Source organism: Engraulis encrasicolus, unplaced genomic scaffold (genome assembly GCF_034702125.1).
Source record: "Engraulis encrasicolus isolate BLACKSEA-1 unplaced genomic scaffold, IST_EnEncr_1.0 scaffold_47_np1212, whole genome shotgun sequence".
In the NCBI taxonomy this organism is placed as follows: Eukaryota; Metazoa; Chordata; class Actinopteri; order Clupeiformes; family Engraulidae; genus Engraulis; species Engraulis encrasicolus.
In genome coordinates, this window is record NW_026945786.1 from 204,447 (window position 1) to 221,946 (window position 17,500).

The 17,500-nt window shown below is 44.2% G+C and overlaps 2 protein-coding genes across 2 annotated transcripts in view; one reads left to right on the top strand and one right to left on the bottom strand.

Moving 5' to 3' along the window:
- Window positions 1–9,845, bottom strand: part of LOC134444234 (E3 ubiquitin-protein ligase TRIM47-like) — a 46,798-nt gene extending 36,953 nt beyond the window's left edge. Inside the window, exons 1-3 of the mRNA XM_063193599.1 lie at window positions 9,236–9,845; window positions 4,744–4,839; window positions 2,962–3,195 (exon numbers count right to left, since the gene is read on the bottom strand). Of these exons, the coding sequence (XP_063049669.1) occupies window positions 2,962–3,195; window positions 4,744–4,839; window positions 9,236–9,820 (915 nt within the window). The 5' untranslated portion in view covers window positions 9,821–9,845. The remainder of the gene's footprint in view (window positions 1–2,961; window positions 3,196–4,743; window positions 4,840–9,235) is intronic.
- A 2,262-nt stretch (window positions 9,846–12,107) lies between these two features.
- gcn1 (GCN1 activator of EIF2AK4) overlaps window positions 12,108–17,500 on the top strand; it is a 55,851-nt gene continuing 50,458 nt past the window's right edge. Inside the window, exons 1-5 of the mRNA XM_063193600.1 lie at window positions 12,108–12,125; window positions 13,509–13,611; window positions 13,985–14,048; window positions 15,650–15,781; window positions 16,487–16,694. Of these exons, the coding sequence (XP_063049670.1) occupies window positions 12,108–12,125; window positions 13,509–13,611; window positions 13,985–14,048; window positions 15,650–15,781; window positions 16,487–16,694 (525 nt within the window). The remainder of the gene's footprint in view (window positions 12,126–13,508; window positions 13,612–13,984; window positions 14,049–15,649; window positions 15,782–16,486; window positions 16,695–17,500) is intronic.

Sequence of the window (17,500 nt, forward strand, 5' to 3'; positions counted from 1 at the left end):
AACCTCCCTGTCTCCAAAGCAAATTTCTCCTTCGTGGAGACTAATAAAGAAACCTAACCTAACCTAATCTAAAATACACACAGAGACACACATTCAAGTTTCCGTTCTGACTGAAGCAAGATACTGCTCTCTTTTCCAGTGGTCCAATCAAAATGAAGGCAAAAAAAACAATGCTTTAATATACGGTATGTTTTTTTTAGGCCCCTCCTATTGTCTGTTCAGGATCAGGAGTTCTGGATCATCTACCCAAGTAAAGACACCCATTAACCGACACATGCCCACATGCCTCTCATATCCAATGATGAGGACTGTGTTGGCATCATATCACTGGCAGCATGTTTGAACTAAAGGCTGTGGAGGCCATTAGAGGTCCTCAGTAATGACTTACTGTGTGGTGGCAGGAAACCCTTACTGTCTGTTTTTCTGACTGGGATTCCAAGACCAGTATCTGCAGACCAACACAGACACACACATTCACCCACATGCATCTTTCATCCAATGGCTTGGGAGGGCTTCTTCACCTGAAGAAGTATAGGGGTGTATGTGTGTGTTTAGGATGTTTAAACGTTCATGTTCAAATGAAAGGCTGTGGAGGCTGTTAGAGGTCCTCAGTAATGACTTACTGGTTGGTGGCAGGAGACCCTTACTGTCTGCTCTTCTGACTGGGAGTTCAGGATCAGGATCTGCAGACCAACACACACACACACACACACACACACACACACACACACACACACACACACACACACACACACACACACACACACACACACACACACACACACACACACACACACACACACATACACACACACACACACACACACACACACACACACACACACACACATTCAAGTTTCCGTACTTACTGAAGCAAGGTACTGTTCTGTTTTCCAGAGGTCCATCAAAATGAAGGCAAAACAAATCAACGCTTTAGCATTGAGGTGCAACCGTTTTTGTTTACATAGCCTATGTATCCATATGCACACACAGTGGGAGATTTGTCAACAAAAACCCCCCCAGAAAATTGTGTCTTTCAGATTTTAAGAAATATCAATGGCGTTACAACATGTTTACAACATGTATAAAACAAATATGAAAAAAGCAAAAGGGGAAAATCTCACACCACACAAATTGCATCTAGCACCTCCCCCAGTGTGTGTGTGTGTGTGTGTGTGTGTGTGTGTGTGTGTGTGTGTGTGTGTGTGTGTGTGTGTGTGTGTGTGTGTGTGTGTGTGTGTGTGTGTGTGTGTGTGTGTGTGTGTGTGTGTGTGTGTGTGTGTGTGTGTGTGTGTGTGTGTGTGTGTGTGAGGTAAAGAAGAACAATGTTGATAGTCATCAGTAATGCACAAATTCTTAAATAGAAATGTTGAATGTGAGTGTGTCAATTCCATGTTTGTCCAACCTGCTGCAGATATCTTGACTATTTCCTGCTTGAAGACTGACTCTAGTTTCTCCTCCAGCTGCGTCTTCAGTGCAGACACAGAATCCTTCAGGGGCTCAAAGAAGTGGCTTTGTCTGAAGGTCCTTCTGGTCACAGCACTGTATTGATCACCAGCTACAGACCCAATGTTCTGCACAGAGACCATTGGTAGAGGAAAATTGCATCAAGTATCATTTCCAATTTGGAATACCTATAGTTTATTAATGGGACATTATTATGGGACCTAGAACCTCAAGAAGGTTGGAGATTTCCATCTGGACATTGATGGCTGCTCAATTATTCCAACTCATGAAGTCCGTAACCTGGGGGTCATCTTGGAAACATCTCTATATTTTCAGTCTCACATCAAGACAGTTATCAAATCTGCTTTCCACCACCTCAAGACCATATCAAGACTCAGGCCCTCACTCTCCAAGACAGTTACAGAGACCCTCACGCATGCCTTCGTCTCCTCCCGTCTAGACTACTGCAATGCCATCCTGACTAGACTAGACATAGACAGACTGCAATATGTCCAAAATTTGGATGCCAGGATTATCTCAGGCACTAGGCCCTGGCAGCATCACCCCCATACTCAGAGAGCTGGCTCCCTGTCAAGTCTTGGATCATCTACAAAGTTGTCGTCCTCACCTTCTAGTCCCTCAATGGTCTGGCATCCCACTACCTTGCCGACCTCCTCCACTCCCATGACCCCTCAAGATCACACTGCGGTCCTCCTCCAAGGGCGAGCTGGTCATCCCCCGACTCAATAGAGCCTTTCATGTGGCTGCCTCACTCCTCTGGAACAACTTACCCAGTCACATTCAAAATGCCTCTTCACTGGCCATCTTTAAACAACACCTTAAAACCCATCTCTTTTTGGAGGCCTTTGACTGCTAGTGTCCACAAGCACACACCTACACACACTTACACTGATACTATATAAAGCGACCTTGGGTGTTTTGAAAGGCGCTATATAAAACAATTGTATTATAATTATTGTTCTTATTTTTGTTATTATTATTATTAGAACCTAAACGTTCTATTTAATGTCAAAACTACAAGCACTCAGAGAGTGCAGACCTCCGCCAAGGAAGCTGCTTGATAGAGCATTTGACTATGTTGCACCCTAAGTCTTTCTGCCCTCTTTTTGTGGAGTCACCGCAATTCAATTTCTGGTCATCTATAGATATATAGGCCAGCTATGGTGAAGACTCTTTTAAAGAGTCCTGGTTCCGGTTCGTGATCCGGATCACCACCAGAATTTAATCACTTGCTCCTTGGGTCATTGCTAACAACTCCAGAACTCCAGTTTCGTCCAAATCCGTTGATTAGTTTTTGAGTTAAGCTGCTTACAAACAAACAGACACACAAACAGACAAGCAGACAAACCAACGCAACCGAACACATTACCTCCTTGGCGGCGGTAAAAAAACTTTACCTCCTTGGTGGAGGTAATAATTACATATCAACACATTGCATTAATCTAAAATATAGGCCCATTTTAAAAACATGTCAACTGTCAAGATGATATCTACCTTGAGGAAGTGGATGGGATCCTGTGTCTGTGAAAGCTGCTTCATCTCAGCATCTGTCTTCTTCAGCTCAGCAATCTCCTGCTCCAGTCGCTTCAGGAGTCCTTCAGCTCGACTCACCTCAGCCTTCTCCTGAGCTCTGATCAGCTCTGTCACCTCAGAGCACCTTCTTTCAATGGAGCGGAGCATCTCAGTAAACATCCTCTCACTCCCCTCCACTGCTGTCTGTGCACCAGACTGATAGGACACACACACACACACACACGCAGATGAGAGAGAGAGAGAGAGAGAGAGGCGCAGTGATTAGATTCATAATATTTGTGTTTTAACCCATTTTAGCCTAAGCCCTTTTTGGGAAAGGGTGCCCTCTGCCTTTTAAATCCTAAATATCTCCTCCAGTGCTGTCTGATAGGACACACACGCGCACGCACACACACACACACACACGCACACACGCACGCACGCACACACACACACACACACACACACACACACACACACACACACACACACACACACACACACACACACACACACACACACACACACACACACACACACACACACACACACAGTCATCCTGCGCAGTTTGCTGGCAGGCCATTGGTCAATTCCTCTTTTTGGGACATTCCCTTTCCGTAAGAAATTTTGTTAATGCGTTTCGGGATTTGTATTTGTGGTTTGCCAAATGTAAATGTGTTTCAGTGTTTGTAAAAGTGTTTAATAATTAATACATTTGTTTTCACACTTGCAAATGTGTTTTGTGAAATGTGCAATTGTTTTCAGGATGTAAATGTACGTGTATTCTACATACAGTTTTTAAACTTGGTAAATTTGGCTCTCCGTGTTTTGTATATTTGTTTTCACATTTGTGGATGTGTTTCTTAAAAAAAAATCAATGTGTAAGTGTGTTTTCAAAGTGTAATTTAGTGGCCCTGCCGTGGCCTAACGGTAGGGCAATCATCTACTACGTGGCCAACCTGGGGATCGATTCCGACCAATCATCTACTACGTGGCCAACCCTGGATCGATTCCGACCAATCATCTACTACGTGGCCAACCCTGGATCGATTCCGACCAATCATCTACTACGTGGCCAACCTGGGGATCGATTCCGACCCTGGCCCTTTGAATGACAAAAGACCAACAAAGGTCGGCGTCTGCGCCTTGAACTTAATACTCTTGTATTGCTTGGTGCGTGCACTCCCAAGAAGTAGTAATCACTCAAGATAATGGAAAAAAGGAGGCGCACACAAGACTTGTGTGAAAAAATGTATTGAAGCCGAAATTAAACAACAGAAGTCTAGTAAGGTTAACTGGAGAAACAGACGTTTCGGAGCTAGTCCATTCTCCATGTCTCCAGTAGGACATTGAGAATGGACATCCTACTGGAGACATGGAGAATGGACTAGCTCCAGATTGTTTAATTTCGGCTTCAATACACTTTTTCACACAAGTCTTGTGTGCGCCTCCTTTTTTCCATTATCTTGAGTGACCCTGGCCCTTTGCCAACTCTTCCCCGTCTCGTTCTCCCAGCCCGCTTCCTGTCCCCCTCTTCTAAATCAAATAAAAGTACTAAATCAATAAAAGTTGAAAAACCTCAAAAAAAATATATTGTTTTCAAATGTGTTAATGTGTGTTGCATAATTTAAAGATCCATTGCATTATTGGGCCTCCGTAGAAACACAATGTGTCACTGCTCATCATAACTATCCCAGCATACACTATCTCACTGCATAGCCAGAAACCTGCTGCAGACTGTCTTCTCCTCTGGTCAGTTCTCACATTGAGAGTCTCCACAGCCTTCCTCAGCTCCTGCAGCTCCTTCTCCTTCAACTGGATTATCTGCTGGCATCTCCTCTGGCTCTGCCCCAAACCCTCCTGGAACATCAGGGATTAAAAAAACAGATTTTGAATTTGGATTAATGTTATAGTTTATTTCTGAGGGTGCTACAGGGTGCATCAGTGAGTAATTATATCCCCGAAACGCGGAGCGTCGGGGATGTAATGGTTTTGCGTGCACCGCCGCCGCCGCCGCCGCCGCCGCCGCCGCCGCCGCCGCGTAAGGTCTTTCATGTTAACGCGATAACTTTTGAACGGATGTTTGGATTTGTCCCAGATTTGGTGTGTGAATGCTCTAGGGCAGGTTCATGAACTGATTCGAGTTTGGAGGTCAACAATTTCAAGATGGCCGAATTCAAGATGGCCGAATTTTTGTTTGGCCCATTACTTCTGACCGGGTGGATGGATTTGTCCCAGATTTGATGTGTGAATGCTCTAGGGTGGGTTCATGAACTGATTAGAGTTTGGAGGTTAACACTTTCAAGATGGCCGAATTCAAGATGGCCGAATTTTTGTTTGGTCCATAACTTCTGACCGGGTGGATGGATTTGTCCCAGATTTGGTGTGTGAATGCTCTAGGGTGGGTTCATGAACTGATTCGAGTTTGGAGGTCAACACTTTCAAAATGGTGGAATTTTTATTTGGCCCATAACTTCTGACTGGGTGGATTGATTTGCCCGGTAACTCCTTAATTTAATGGTTCACCATTTCAGTGAATCTACCATATCAGGTAGGCCTACAGTGTAATAACCAGTGTAACAATATTTAATACCATGTAATACTAGCGTAATACCAGTGTAAAAATAGGCAATACCAGGTACAGTGTAATAACCAGTGTAACAATATGTAATACCATGTAATACTAGTGTAATACCAGTGTACAAATATGCAATACCATGTAATACCACTTACACACAAATAGCTTACATGATATAAGTACAAAATTGGTACATGGTGTCACACTGGTATGACGTGGTATTAAATATTGTTACACTGGTTATTACACTGTACCTAATGTGGTATATCCACTGTAATAGTGAACCATTAAAACAGTGTTACCATTTGCCCCATGTTTTCCTTCATTTTCACAATAGTCATTTGGTTTTAAGCCTATGCACGTCATTGATGTATGATATTAAATATATTTATTTTATATTTTGTATTTATCATAAACATTCATGAAAAGGTGGACGGGAGTGGTAGGAATGATTGGGGACTGGAAGCGTCGCGTTTCGGGGATATACCTTAAGCAGTCGAAGGCGACTGCACAGTCTGCCTAGTTGTTAGTAAGCAGTTGATGCAACATTATCTGTTCAGCTGAGGGGGTCAGCTCTAGGGCTGGGTAAAATAATCGAGTTAATCGATAATCGATCGAATCGAATCGAGATTCACATAATCGATTCACAGGGCACAAAATCGATTTTTTTGTTCTTTTTCTTTTTGTTCTTTTTGTTTAATTTAGGTCTATGGAAAATACCCAGTAGGTATTAGTCAATTAGGCCTAGGCCAACTTATTACAAACTAGCAATCTGTTAACACTGTAAAGCCACAGCCCTTTGACATTTTTATATAAAAATAGGCAACAGCATCTTTTGGGGGAAATCCTGGCACCAAGAATGGAACGGATTGAATCGATTCGGAATGAATCGAATCGAATCAAATTGAATCGTGATTAATCGAAAGCCCTAAGAATCGAAATTGAATAGATACAGGAACATGGCTGCGATACCCAGCCCTAGTCAGCTCTATGTTCTCCCAGCCCGTTGGTCCCACAGCCCGTTGGTCCCACAGCCCATTGGTCCCACAGCTTATTCTTGCTGCTCCAGATTTTCCACATTTTAAAGAAATTATTCAAATATAGGCCCTATGTTCCACAACTCCATGTTCCCACAGTGCTCTCCCCCATCCTCCTCCATGACTGAGGTACCCTGAGCATGGTACCGTCCCACCGCACTGCTCCCCATGGGGCGCCACTGAGGGCTGCCCCCTTGCATGGGTGAGGCATAAATGCAATTCCGTTGTGTGCAGTGTTCACTTGTGTGCTGTGGAGTGCTGTGTCACAATGACAATGGGAGTTGGAGTTTCCCAATGGGCTTTCACTTTCACTTTTTTTCACATTTCAGAGTAAACTAAGAGAACCTGCCTCTCTCCCCGCCATGGGACATAGGGCCTAAATGTGAATAAATTATTAGAAATGTTTTATGCCAATGCTATGGGGCAGGTAGGGCCTACACGGGTGGTGGTGGGACTGTATGTGTGTTCATATGGGGTGGGTGTTGATGCGGAGGGGTGGGGGGTCCTTACAGTTTTTCTCGATTGGTTTGGCTAATTTCTTGAAACTGAGATGACATTCCTATAACCATTGGATCATTTGGCCAAACATTCTTACACTTCTGCACAACAGTTCAGATAACTAGCAAAATGTCATATATCTCCCAAAACACCTCATTCTTGCATCAGCACTAAACCTTCTCCCATATAAATAGTCAGTACCATCAAAATGGCATAGATCCTTCTCAATTGCTTTAGCTCATTTGCATTCATTTAGTCCTTCTGTCAAAATAAACTGGATGTTTCAGCATAACTACATGGATCCTCATCACTTGCTCATATCACCCCCAAAACAGTTTACCCATGTGTCAAAACTAAATTTCTTCCCCACATATATCATCAGTACCCCCAAAATACATTGTCCCTTTGTCATTGTGTAAGCAATGCCAGTCAAAATGGTTAGGTGTTTTATCTACGTTCAGCTAACAGATTTCGACTATGTATAAAAATGAAAAAGTGAGTGAAACCATTGAAGTTTTACAACACAGACAATTTACCAAGGACATTTATCAGTAACTTTCTTTACTGTAAATTCATATGCAGAAAGTAATGCCCATATATCACAGGTTTCTCATGGGTTTGGCTCATTTCTCAAAACAGAGATAACATGCTCAAAATAACATGGACAAATGCCAAAGCAACTAGCAATTGTTCAAAACAGAATGTTGTTTGAAAAAATGTCAAGAAATTAGCCAAATAACAGAAGAAACTGTAGTATACACGGTTGTAAAATTATTTTCTACTAACTAGTAAAGTTATAATACCATCTGACGTGTTGAACACTGTCATGAATTTACTATGTAATGAAATTCTTAAAATATGATGTCCTTGACTGTTTTGGGAATTGTGTAGACCACTTTGCATATGATGATTTACACAATGAAATAATGCTGACATGTTTTGGAGAGGGCAACCATTACACTGAGAATTGTCTTATTCGTTTAGATAAGCAAGGTCAATTTATTTGGAAAATGTGCTAAATGTATGCTGAATGTGTCAACTGGAGGGTATTTGTACATAGCCATCTGCAGAGATGTACTAAACATTTGAGAAATGTACAAAGCATTTGATATCTGATGAAAGCAATGAAAAATGCCATTCTATTTTGGGAAATTGCAAGTTGGTTTGGGGATTTGTCCGTGTTGTTTTGAGAATGTCATCTCAGTTTCGAGAAATTAGCCAAACCAATCGAGAAAAACTGTAAAGGGACAGTTTGGTCAATTTCAACATGCAGTTGTAATGCTCACACTACCCTGGACTTGTCAGTGCCTGAGATTTTTTTTCTTCTTCTTCAGCCGTTTCCGAGATCCTGGTCATTGTAATGGGGGCAGCTCTTTGTTTACATTTCAAAAAATCATTTTTATTTATTCCCAAAAACATCCAAAATGTTATAAAACATCAGCAGACAACTAGCAAACAGCAGTACCTTTTGGGAAAATATTTGGAGTTGGCCTATGTTTCATTTTTTAAAAATGTAAACAAACGCTGCCCCCATTAGAATTGCTCATATCTCGGAAATGGCTGAGCCGAAAAATGTGGCATCACCAGGTACTGACAAGTCAAGGGTAGCGTGAGCAATACAACTGCATGTTGAAATTGACCAAACTGTCCCTTTAAGGGGAAACATTTCTAACCAAATGACAATTTGCATTTTGTATTTTGCGGAAAATATCAAATAAAAACATTTATCCTAAAAAAAAAAAAGAAACGTGGGAACATGCCAGCCGGTATAAGCTGTGGGACCAATGGGCCTAAAATGTAATGTTACAGTAAAAGTCTTAGTGCTTAGTGCTTAGTGCTATGGGACCACACACACACACACTACACACACACACACACACACAGCTGAGACACACTGCTGGCTATTAATAGATAGATTGGCACAGCCTCTATGACAGGGGGAAGGCTACACTGAAGCTGGTCGGCGAATGTTTTATTAAACTTATTGTCCTCCTTAATGTGGCAAGACATTCCATATTCAAAATGCATGTTGTTTAACTTACTTGACGTATAGGTTATAGGTTATATAATGTTAAAAACCACAGGACCAAGACTATAAAAGTGAGGGGTCAAATTTGTAGGCGATTTTCCACAAATGCTTTACCTTTTTATGACTCCACTCTGCCGCAGCTGTGATCATGTCGTGGTCTTTATGATTGTCCATTGTACAGAGATAGCAGGTGCAACTCTGGTCGGTGCGACAGAATATTTCAATAACCTTCTTATGACGGGGGCAGATCCTCTCCTGCAGCTGGCCAGTGGCATCAACCATGGTGTGACATTTACCATGAAGTTCATTGTGAGTTTTTAAATGAGTGTCACAGAAAGACTTCAGACATTCCAGGCAGGACTTGACAGCTTTAAGTTTGCTCTCGTTGCAGACGTCGCAGGCCACATCTCCAGGTCCAGCAGCACATTCAACAGGAGCTGCAGTTTGTATTCTGCTCTTCCTCATTTGATCCACGAGCTCAGCAATGATAACATTCGTGCTTAAAACGGGTCTTTGAGGGAAAGTCTGTCTGCACTGGGGACAGCTGTAAACTCCCTTCAAATCTCCCTCATTCCAGCAGTCCTCAATACAACCCAAACAATAACTGTGTCCACAGCTGAGAGTCACAGGGTCCTTCAGAAGATCCAAACAAATAGAACACGAGAAACTCTCCTGGTTACTTGCCATGGCTTCAGCCATTTTCTAAAGTATTCAGCGTGTAGGGTAGGCTATGACAACAGCTCCTCAATATTTTTAACTTTTAGCTGTGACGCTCCAAACTTCATGGGACCTGGAGTGGAGTATTCATAGAGTGTTGCTGCCATCTAGTGGTCATGCACAGTAATATAAGGGAATTGGAGGTCACAACATGCATTCCATTCTAGAATTCCTCCATTCTTATCTGTAGTCACCCTCTCCTACAGTATACTTGCCTGGTTACCACCACTTAATCACAAGTGAGATTAGGTCTGGTGACCTGCCTATACTGTAAATTCCGTAGAGGGCAGAATAGGCCTACTTGCCTGCTATGACACCCTGCCCTGCTCTCTTTTTGGACTTTTTAGATTGGACAGAGAGACCAGAGATTCTCTCTGAAGAGACTAAAGGTCGATACTTGCCCATTATCACACACCGGTCCCGCTCTCTGATTGGACAGAGACAGGGACCACGATCTGGTCCGTGTTGAGTCATAGCTTCCGTAGCCTACTGTGTTTCAGATTGGAACAATTGTGTACTAAGTTCCCAGGCTACTCCTCTCCTCTGTCCTGAAGGAAGGTGGAACACAGGGATGTGGCTGAAGTAGGCTATATGATGGATGATCAGGACTTCAATTTAAGTATTAATTCAGCTGTCTGTTTGCCTGCCTGCCGGCCGGCTGGCCGGCCTCCCTACCGGGCGGCCTGCCTGCCTGCCTGTCTGTCTGTCTGTCTGTCTGTCTGTCTGTCTGTCTGTCTGTCTGTCTGTCTGTCTATCTATCTATCTATCTATCTATCTATCTATCTATCTATCTATCTATCTATCTATCTATCTATCTATCTATCTATCTAGGGGCATGCCCTCTATTGAGTGGAGACAACATCTAATGGTGACTATTCCAACAAACACCGCCATTCAGACATACCGACATTCCGACACTTTTTCATACCGCCACACCGAGACCAAGTTGGTTTTAGGAGAGCGAGCATACACCTTCGGCATGTCCGGAGCTGTCCATGCGTGTGGTGCTGAAATGGTAAATCGTGCTCACTTTTTCCTACCGCCATACCGAGACCAAGTTGCTTTTATGGGAGTGAGTATACACCTTCGGCTTGAAGGTCAATGTCGGAATGGCAGTATGTCGGAATGGCAGTATGTCGGAATCTGGCGGTTGGTGGTTGCCCCCAGACAACATGGCGTCATGAGTGCTGACAACATGACATAGGCCTAAACACATTATGTCATGTTGTCCAATAATACATATGATTATTATCCAATAACATCTGTCCATCTGTTTGTAGACCAATCAGTGATATTGTGTTGCTGTAGGCCCTATTGTAAGATTTTAGCCTATGGGTTGGGTTATTTTAGTGTGTGGGCTATGTGTGGGGTTAGTAGGATAGCCTACAGTAGGCCTATATTTAAATAGGGCTAGGGATCGATACAAATTTCCTGGATCGATTCGATTCCGATCCAGAAGGTCACGATCTAATTCGATTCACGATCCGATCCGATCCGATCCGATTCGATATCGATCTTCTGTATTGCTGGGTTGTTACTTCAACCCATTTATGCCTAGATTTCTAAGACCGGCTATAAAAACCTTAATATCTCAGCCTTTGATGCCCACACAAACATGACATAGCATGGTAGCCTACATAAATGTGGAAGAGAGCTACAGGATGTGCTTGAGAAAATAGTGCCTATAATCATCTGCAAAAGATCGATCCACCAAGTTGTGAATCGATATCACACTTTGCGAACATGAATCGATATTGGATCGCGATCCGATCTTTTGAACCCAGCCCTATATTTAAAGGATGTTAAAACTTTTATGTCACCAATAGAGCAATATTAAATATCTGAGACATAAAGATGTGCCAAAGTTTTGAGGGTAACAGGAGGGTTACATATGGGCTGGCTGTTTTGCTGTTGGCGAGGGGGATGTTGGGCATGCAGATTTTTTTTAGGAGCGAGTCAGATAGTGAGCGACTCCCCCCCTAGTCCTATTGGTGAATTGGAAAAACCGGCTCTGACCAGTGGTTTTATTTAATTTAACAATAAAGACAATAATCAAGATAAAGTTTCACTGCCCAATCTATCATAACAGTTTTGTTTACAACAAAACCTAAACCCCAGGCTGAAAGCCAGCACCAGCAGTCAACAGGCAGTGTTGGTTCTCGCAAACCTGTCGCAAAGGGCTTGGCCCTTCTGTGGTGCCGTACTTAACCCACGTGATGTAGTTAACCGGAAAACACGTCATAAATCGTTCCAGATCGAGACCGGCAAGATGGCGGCAGACACGCAGGTTGGTGTGTCGCTGATGTCCAACATGGGATTCTGTTGTACTGCATGCGTTCTGTTCACTTAAATACTGTGAATTTCACGGCCCGTTATCATTTTTCATTGTCACAACCCCACATTAGTTGAACGTGTCAGTACACGGTGCGACATGTTCTACATGGGACGTTAGCAACTGCAGTGGAAAATATTATGTTGAGTACCGTTAACGATATGGAAACACAGGCTAATGTTAGCTACCGAGAGTTCAGCAACTTCAGCAATAAACGCAAAACTACAGCGTATTAACATATCCCGCAGTCTAGCGAATCATTGCTGTTTCTTTTATGATGCGAAAAATCGAGTAAAAACACGCATACTCTGCGTTTATCTTATCTAAGGAATTTGCAGCAGGCGTAGCCAACTCCCAGTCGCATCGTTGCATTTATGTGATTACCCCCCTGGCCAGATTTATTACAAAACGTGCTATCAGAAATGAGCATGGACTACACATACACACCCTCGGGCAGGCCTATGCGTTACAAAGCTCACACGGGCTTTCGTGAAGTTGCGAGGGCTCAACCAAATAGTTAGGGAAACTTTCATCCCTATTATGATGAGGCGCCTGTGTTTTGCCAGGCCTGAATTCGAGGAAGGGACTCGGGCCGTACAGTCACGTATCCATCGGCTGCCTGGCATGATAGCGGGGCCCGGGCCTCCCCAAAGCTTTCGGGTGGAGGGGGTTGCTTTGAGCTTAGCTGACAGGGCTAAGGTTAACACTTGGGTTGACAGAATGAACAACCGTCTGGTACACATGTGGTTTGCTAAATTGTCATATTTAGGCATGTGCGAAATGTGAACACTGGTGTCTTTCCACATTTGAGTGGAAACGCATGGTGTTATGAAGTGTCACAACCCTTCCCATACATCATCACACACACACACACACACACACACTCACACACACACTCACTTTTTTATTTTTTTTATTTTAACATATCCTTCTCTAATCCCTTTCTGGCCCCTCTCCATCATGACACACACACACACACACACACACACACACACACACACACACACACACACACACACACACACACACACACACACACACCAGGGTTTCCCTCAGCACTTTATTGCTAAGGCAGCCAGCTTGACGAGGTCCCCTGAAAAGATAAATATTTCATGTTGTGAATGTAATTTCTAAAGTTGCTTAGCCAGAAAAAAATAAATAGTTTTTAACGCCCCACCACTAACTGACAAAAAATCTGCGTGGAACACTGCACACGTCACACATAGACACACACACACACACACACACACACACACCACTCTTGACAATCTGAAACATGAAGTCCCACCCGTCTTTGCTGCCTTGACACTCACTCATGTGCTGTGTCTTCTGCGGCAGGTTTCGGACACCCTGAAGAAGTTTGCGTTGAAGGTGACCACCTCCAGCGTGAAGGAGCGTAAGGATGTCCTCGCAGAGCTCAGGACCTGCATCAACGGCAAAGGTGAGACGCGCACGCTGCTTAATGATATTACTTATACAGGAGGCTTTTATCTAAAGGTGAGACACATACACTTTTGAATGGCATGCTTACATTACTTCAGGGTCTCCGCGGATCCTTAAAAAGTCTTACTTTCAATATTTGTTTTTTAAGGTCTTATAAAGCCTTATATTTTGCCATTTTTTGGAAGTGTGGTATTATATTTACGTGGGTAAGTAACTTAGAGAGGAGGCTTTTATTCAAAGGGCGAGGCATACTGCTCACTGGCATGGTTACATGTTACATTTAACCTGACCCCTGACCTATCAATTTTATACATCATTTTCTGTGGTTGCCGATGGTGACAGCTGTTGGTTTTGTTCTGTTGTCTCTGCAGAGCTTCCGGATGCGGCCATCAAAGGCCTGTGCAAGCTCTTCTGCCTCACGCTGCACAGATACAGGTGAGACCATACACCTTTACTATCAACAGGTACAGGTGAGATAATACACCTTTACAATCAACAGGTACAGGTGAGGTACAGGTCAGACAATACAGCCCTATTACCCATCAACAGGTACAGATGAGACCATACACCTTTACTATGAACAGGTACAGGTGTGGCAATACAGACCTATTTACCTACCTAGAGGCGCAGGCAATGCAGCTTTATCAACAGGTAGAGGTGAGACGGTACAGGATTACTCTGCACAGGTACAGTTGAGCCGATACCGCCTTATGACAGGCAAGACAATACAGTTGTACTGTCAACAGATGCAGGTGAGAGGAAACCGTTTCAATATCAATTCAGACAGTAGGTACAGCTTCACTATCAAGTGGTACAGGTGAGACAATACACCTTTACACCTGCACAGATACAGGTGTATAGCCGCCCCATTATTTCAACCCCATTACAGGCCAGACAATACAGTTTTACTATCAACTGGCACAGGTGAGTGGAAACCTTGGCGTCATGATTGATGATGAGCTGTCATGCTCCAACTACATCAACTCGGTCACCCGGACCTGTCGAATCCAGATGTCCAACGTACGGAATATCAGAGCTGTGCTGACACAATATTCTACACAACGACTGGTCCAGGCCACGGTCCTGTCCCGCGTTGACTACTGCAACTCACTCATGACAGGTCTACCTGCTTGTGCGCTAAAGCCTCTGCAGATGATCCAGAATGCGGCGGCACGGTTGATATTCAATCAACCCAAAAGGACCCATGTTACTCCTCTATTTATTGAGTTGCACTGGTTACCGATCGCCGCCCGGATCAAGCACAAGGCATTGACCCTTGCCTACAAAACCATCACAGGAACAGCTTATCTGAAGGACCTACTAACGCCTTATGTTGCTGGAAGAGTACTGCGCTCATCCAGCACAAGCCGTCTGGCTCTGCCATCCAGTCGCTCTAGGTACTCCCAGTCAAGATTGTTCTCCGTTGTGGTACCCAAGTGGTGGAACAGTCTCCCAGAGGCAGCAAGACTAAGCACATCTCTTGCAGCCTTCAAGAAACAACTAAAGACATTCCTCTTTCGAGAGAATCTACTAGAGTAATGCTTGAACTGGCCTTGCCCCAGGGCAGACTCCTGACATGATGTTTAGTTTAGTTTAGTTTGTGAGTGTGTGTTTGTGTGTGTGTGTACTCGTTATTTCCTCTTTATTAAAAAAAAAAAAAAAAAACGAACCCCTCTTTGCAATTGCACTTGTTGTTCTGTATATCTCCTGTGCACTTTGTATTTGCTTGTGATGTTGGCTTGATTATGTCCTCTTTTGAAAGTTGCTTTGGTTATAAAGCGTCTGCCAAATGCAATGTAATGTAATGTAATGTAATATCAATGCAGCAGGTACAGCTGAGACAAAGTTATTTACCGATCAGCAGATACAGGCAACACAGTTTCACTGTCAACAGGTACAGGTGTGACCATATAGCACCATTACATTGCATTACCTATGTTTTCTTAGCAACTTGGTTATTTAGGTAAACATTTTCTTGGAAGTTGTTATTGATAACGCCCAGCCGTCTGACCGACCAATCGTGTTGTTTGCTCCAGAGATGCGGCGTCCCGGCGAGCGGTGCTGTGTGTCATCGAGGCGTTGGCCCAGTCGCAGCCGGACGCCGTGGCAACCACCCTGCCACCCTGCCTACTGAACAGCGGCCTGCTCAGCAAGACCGGACCACCGGGGTAGGAAATATACACCTATGCCCATAGGCCTATGCTCTCTCTCTCTCTCTCTCTCTCTCTCTCTCTCTCTCTCTCTCTCTCTCCCCCTGCCACCATGCCTACTGAACAGCAGGCTGCTCAGCAAGACCGGACCACCGGGGTAGGAAATATACAGCTCTCGCTCTCGCCCTGTCTCACTTCCTCTCTCTCTCTCTCTCTCTCTCTCTCTCTCTCTCGCTCTCGCTCTCGCTCTCTCTCTCTCTCTCACTCTTTCTATGTCTCCCTCTCCTCCTTCCTCACCCTCTCCACCTCCCTGTCTTTCTTTCAAGCGCTGACAGTGTGGCACAACTTCCGGCAATATGATGTCACTTCATTTGTGCTGTCATGATGTGACCTCACTTCCTGTTGTGCTGTCATGACCTCGCGCTTCACATGACACCCCGCCTCCATTGGGAAAACAATAATGTTTTCCCGCTGTCATCCTAGCCACAAAATCTTTCGGGGGAGTTTTTCCCCGTCAATATCCTGATTGCAAATGAAAAAAAATGGCCTTTCGCGAGATATTGCATTAAACTTCAATGACATCTTGTGACTTCATCCCGAGGCCACGAGCACTTCAGGCACTTATTGTAAAGTAGTTCGTATATTGAATAATCCATGGCCCAACATGGTCCTGTTGTGTTACTGTGGTGTGACCTCACTTCCTGTTTTTGCTGTGTCCTGCAGGAAGTGCACGGCCTCCTCTGCTACCATGGCGATCGCCTGGACCTGCCTGCTGGTCAGAGCCGTCTTCCCCACGCCCGACAAGAGGGAGGGGCCACAGTGGAAGAAACTGGTGGAGGTTCAGGCTCTGCTATTGGCCGAGGTGATGGGCGGGGCCTCTGGCAACGCATCGAAGGCTGTACTGAAGTACCTCAACAAGCTCTGGAGAGAGGTAAAGAACACACACACACACACACACACACACACACACACACACACACACACACACACACACACACACACACACACACACACACACACACACACACACACACACACTGAAAAAGCTGTGGAAGGTTGTGAAGACGACATGCACACAAAGACTTGCACGCTTCTACACTGACTCGCACAGACTTTTTATGCAAAATTAATGAATTCCTTTTGGTTGCCTTGGAAGTGTTGCCCGTCCCTGATTGGTTGGTGGATGTGGTGTCAGATAAGGCACACAGCAACTCCACAGGTGGCACTCAGGGAGGGTCTTCCATACACTCTCTGATGACCACCTCATGTACATTCTATCTCTCTCTCTCTCTCTCTCTCTCTCTCTCTCTCTCTCTCTCTCTCTCTCTCTCTCTCTCTGTTTACCACTTCATGTACTCACACCACACTGATGACCACCACACTCTCTCTCTTTCTCTGTCTTCTTCTTCTCTTCCATCCAACCGGTTCTCCTAGTATCATCTCTCTCTCTCTCACACACACTCACTCACTCACTCACTCACTCACTCACACTCTCTCTCTCTCTCTCTCTCTCTCTCTCGGGTTAAAATGTTTAAGCATTGTTGAGTATGGAGTATGGTTGAGCATGCTTACTATCAGGCAGAGATGGGACCAAGTCACTAATTTGCAAGTCGCAAGTAAGTCTCAAGTCCTTCCAATCAAGTCCGAGTCAAGTCACAAGTTACGACACATTTGACCAAGTCGAGTCCAAGTCCAAGTCGTGCCAAAGCCAAGTCAAGTCCAAGTCTTATTTTTTTC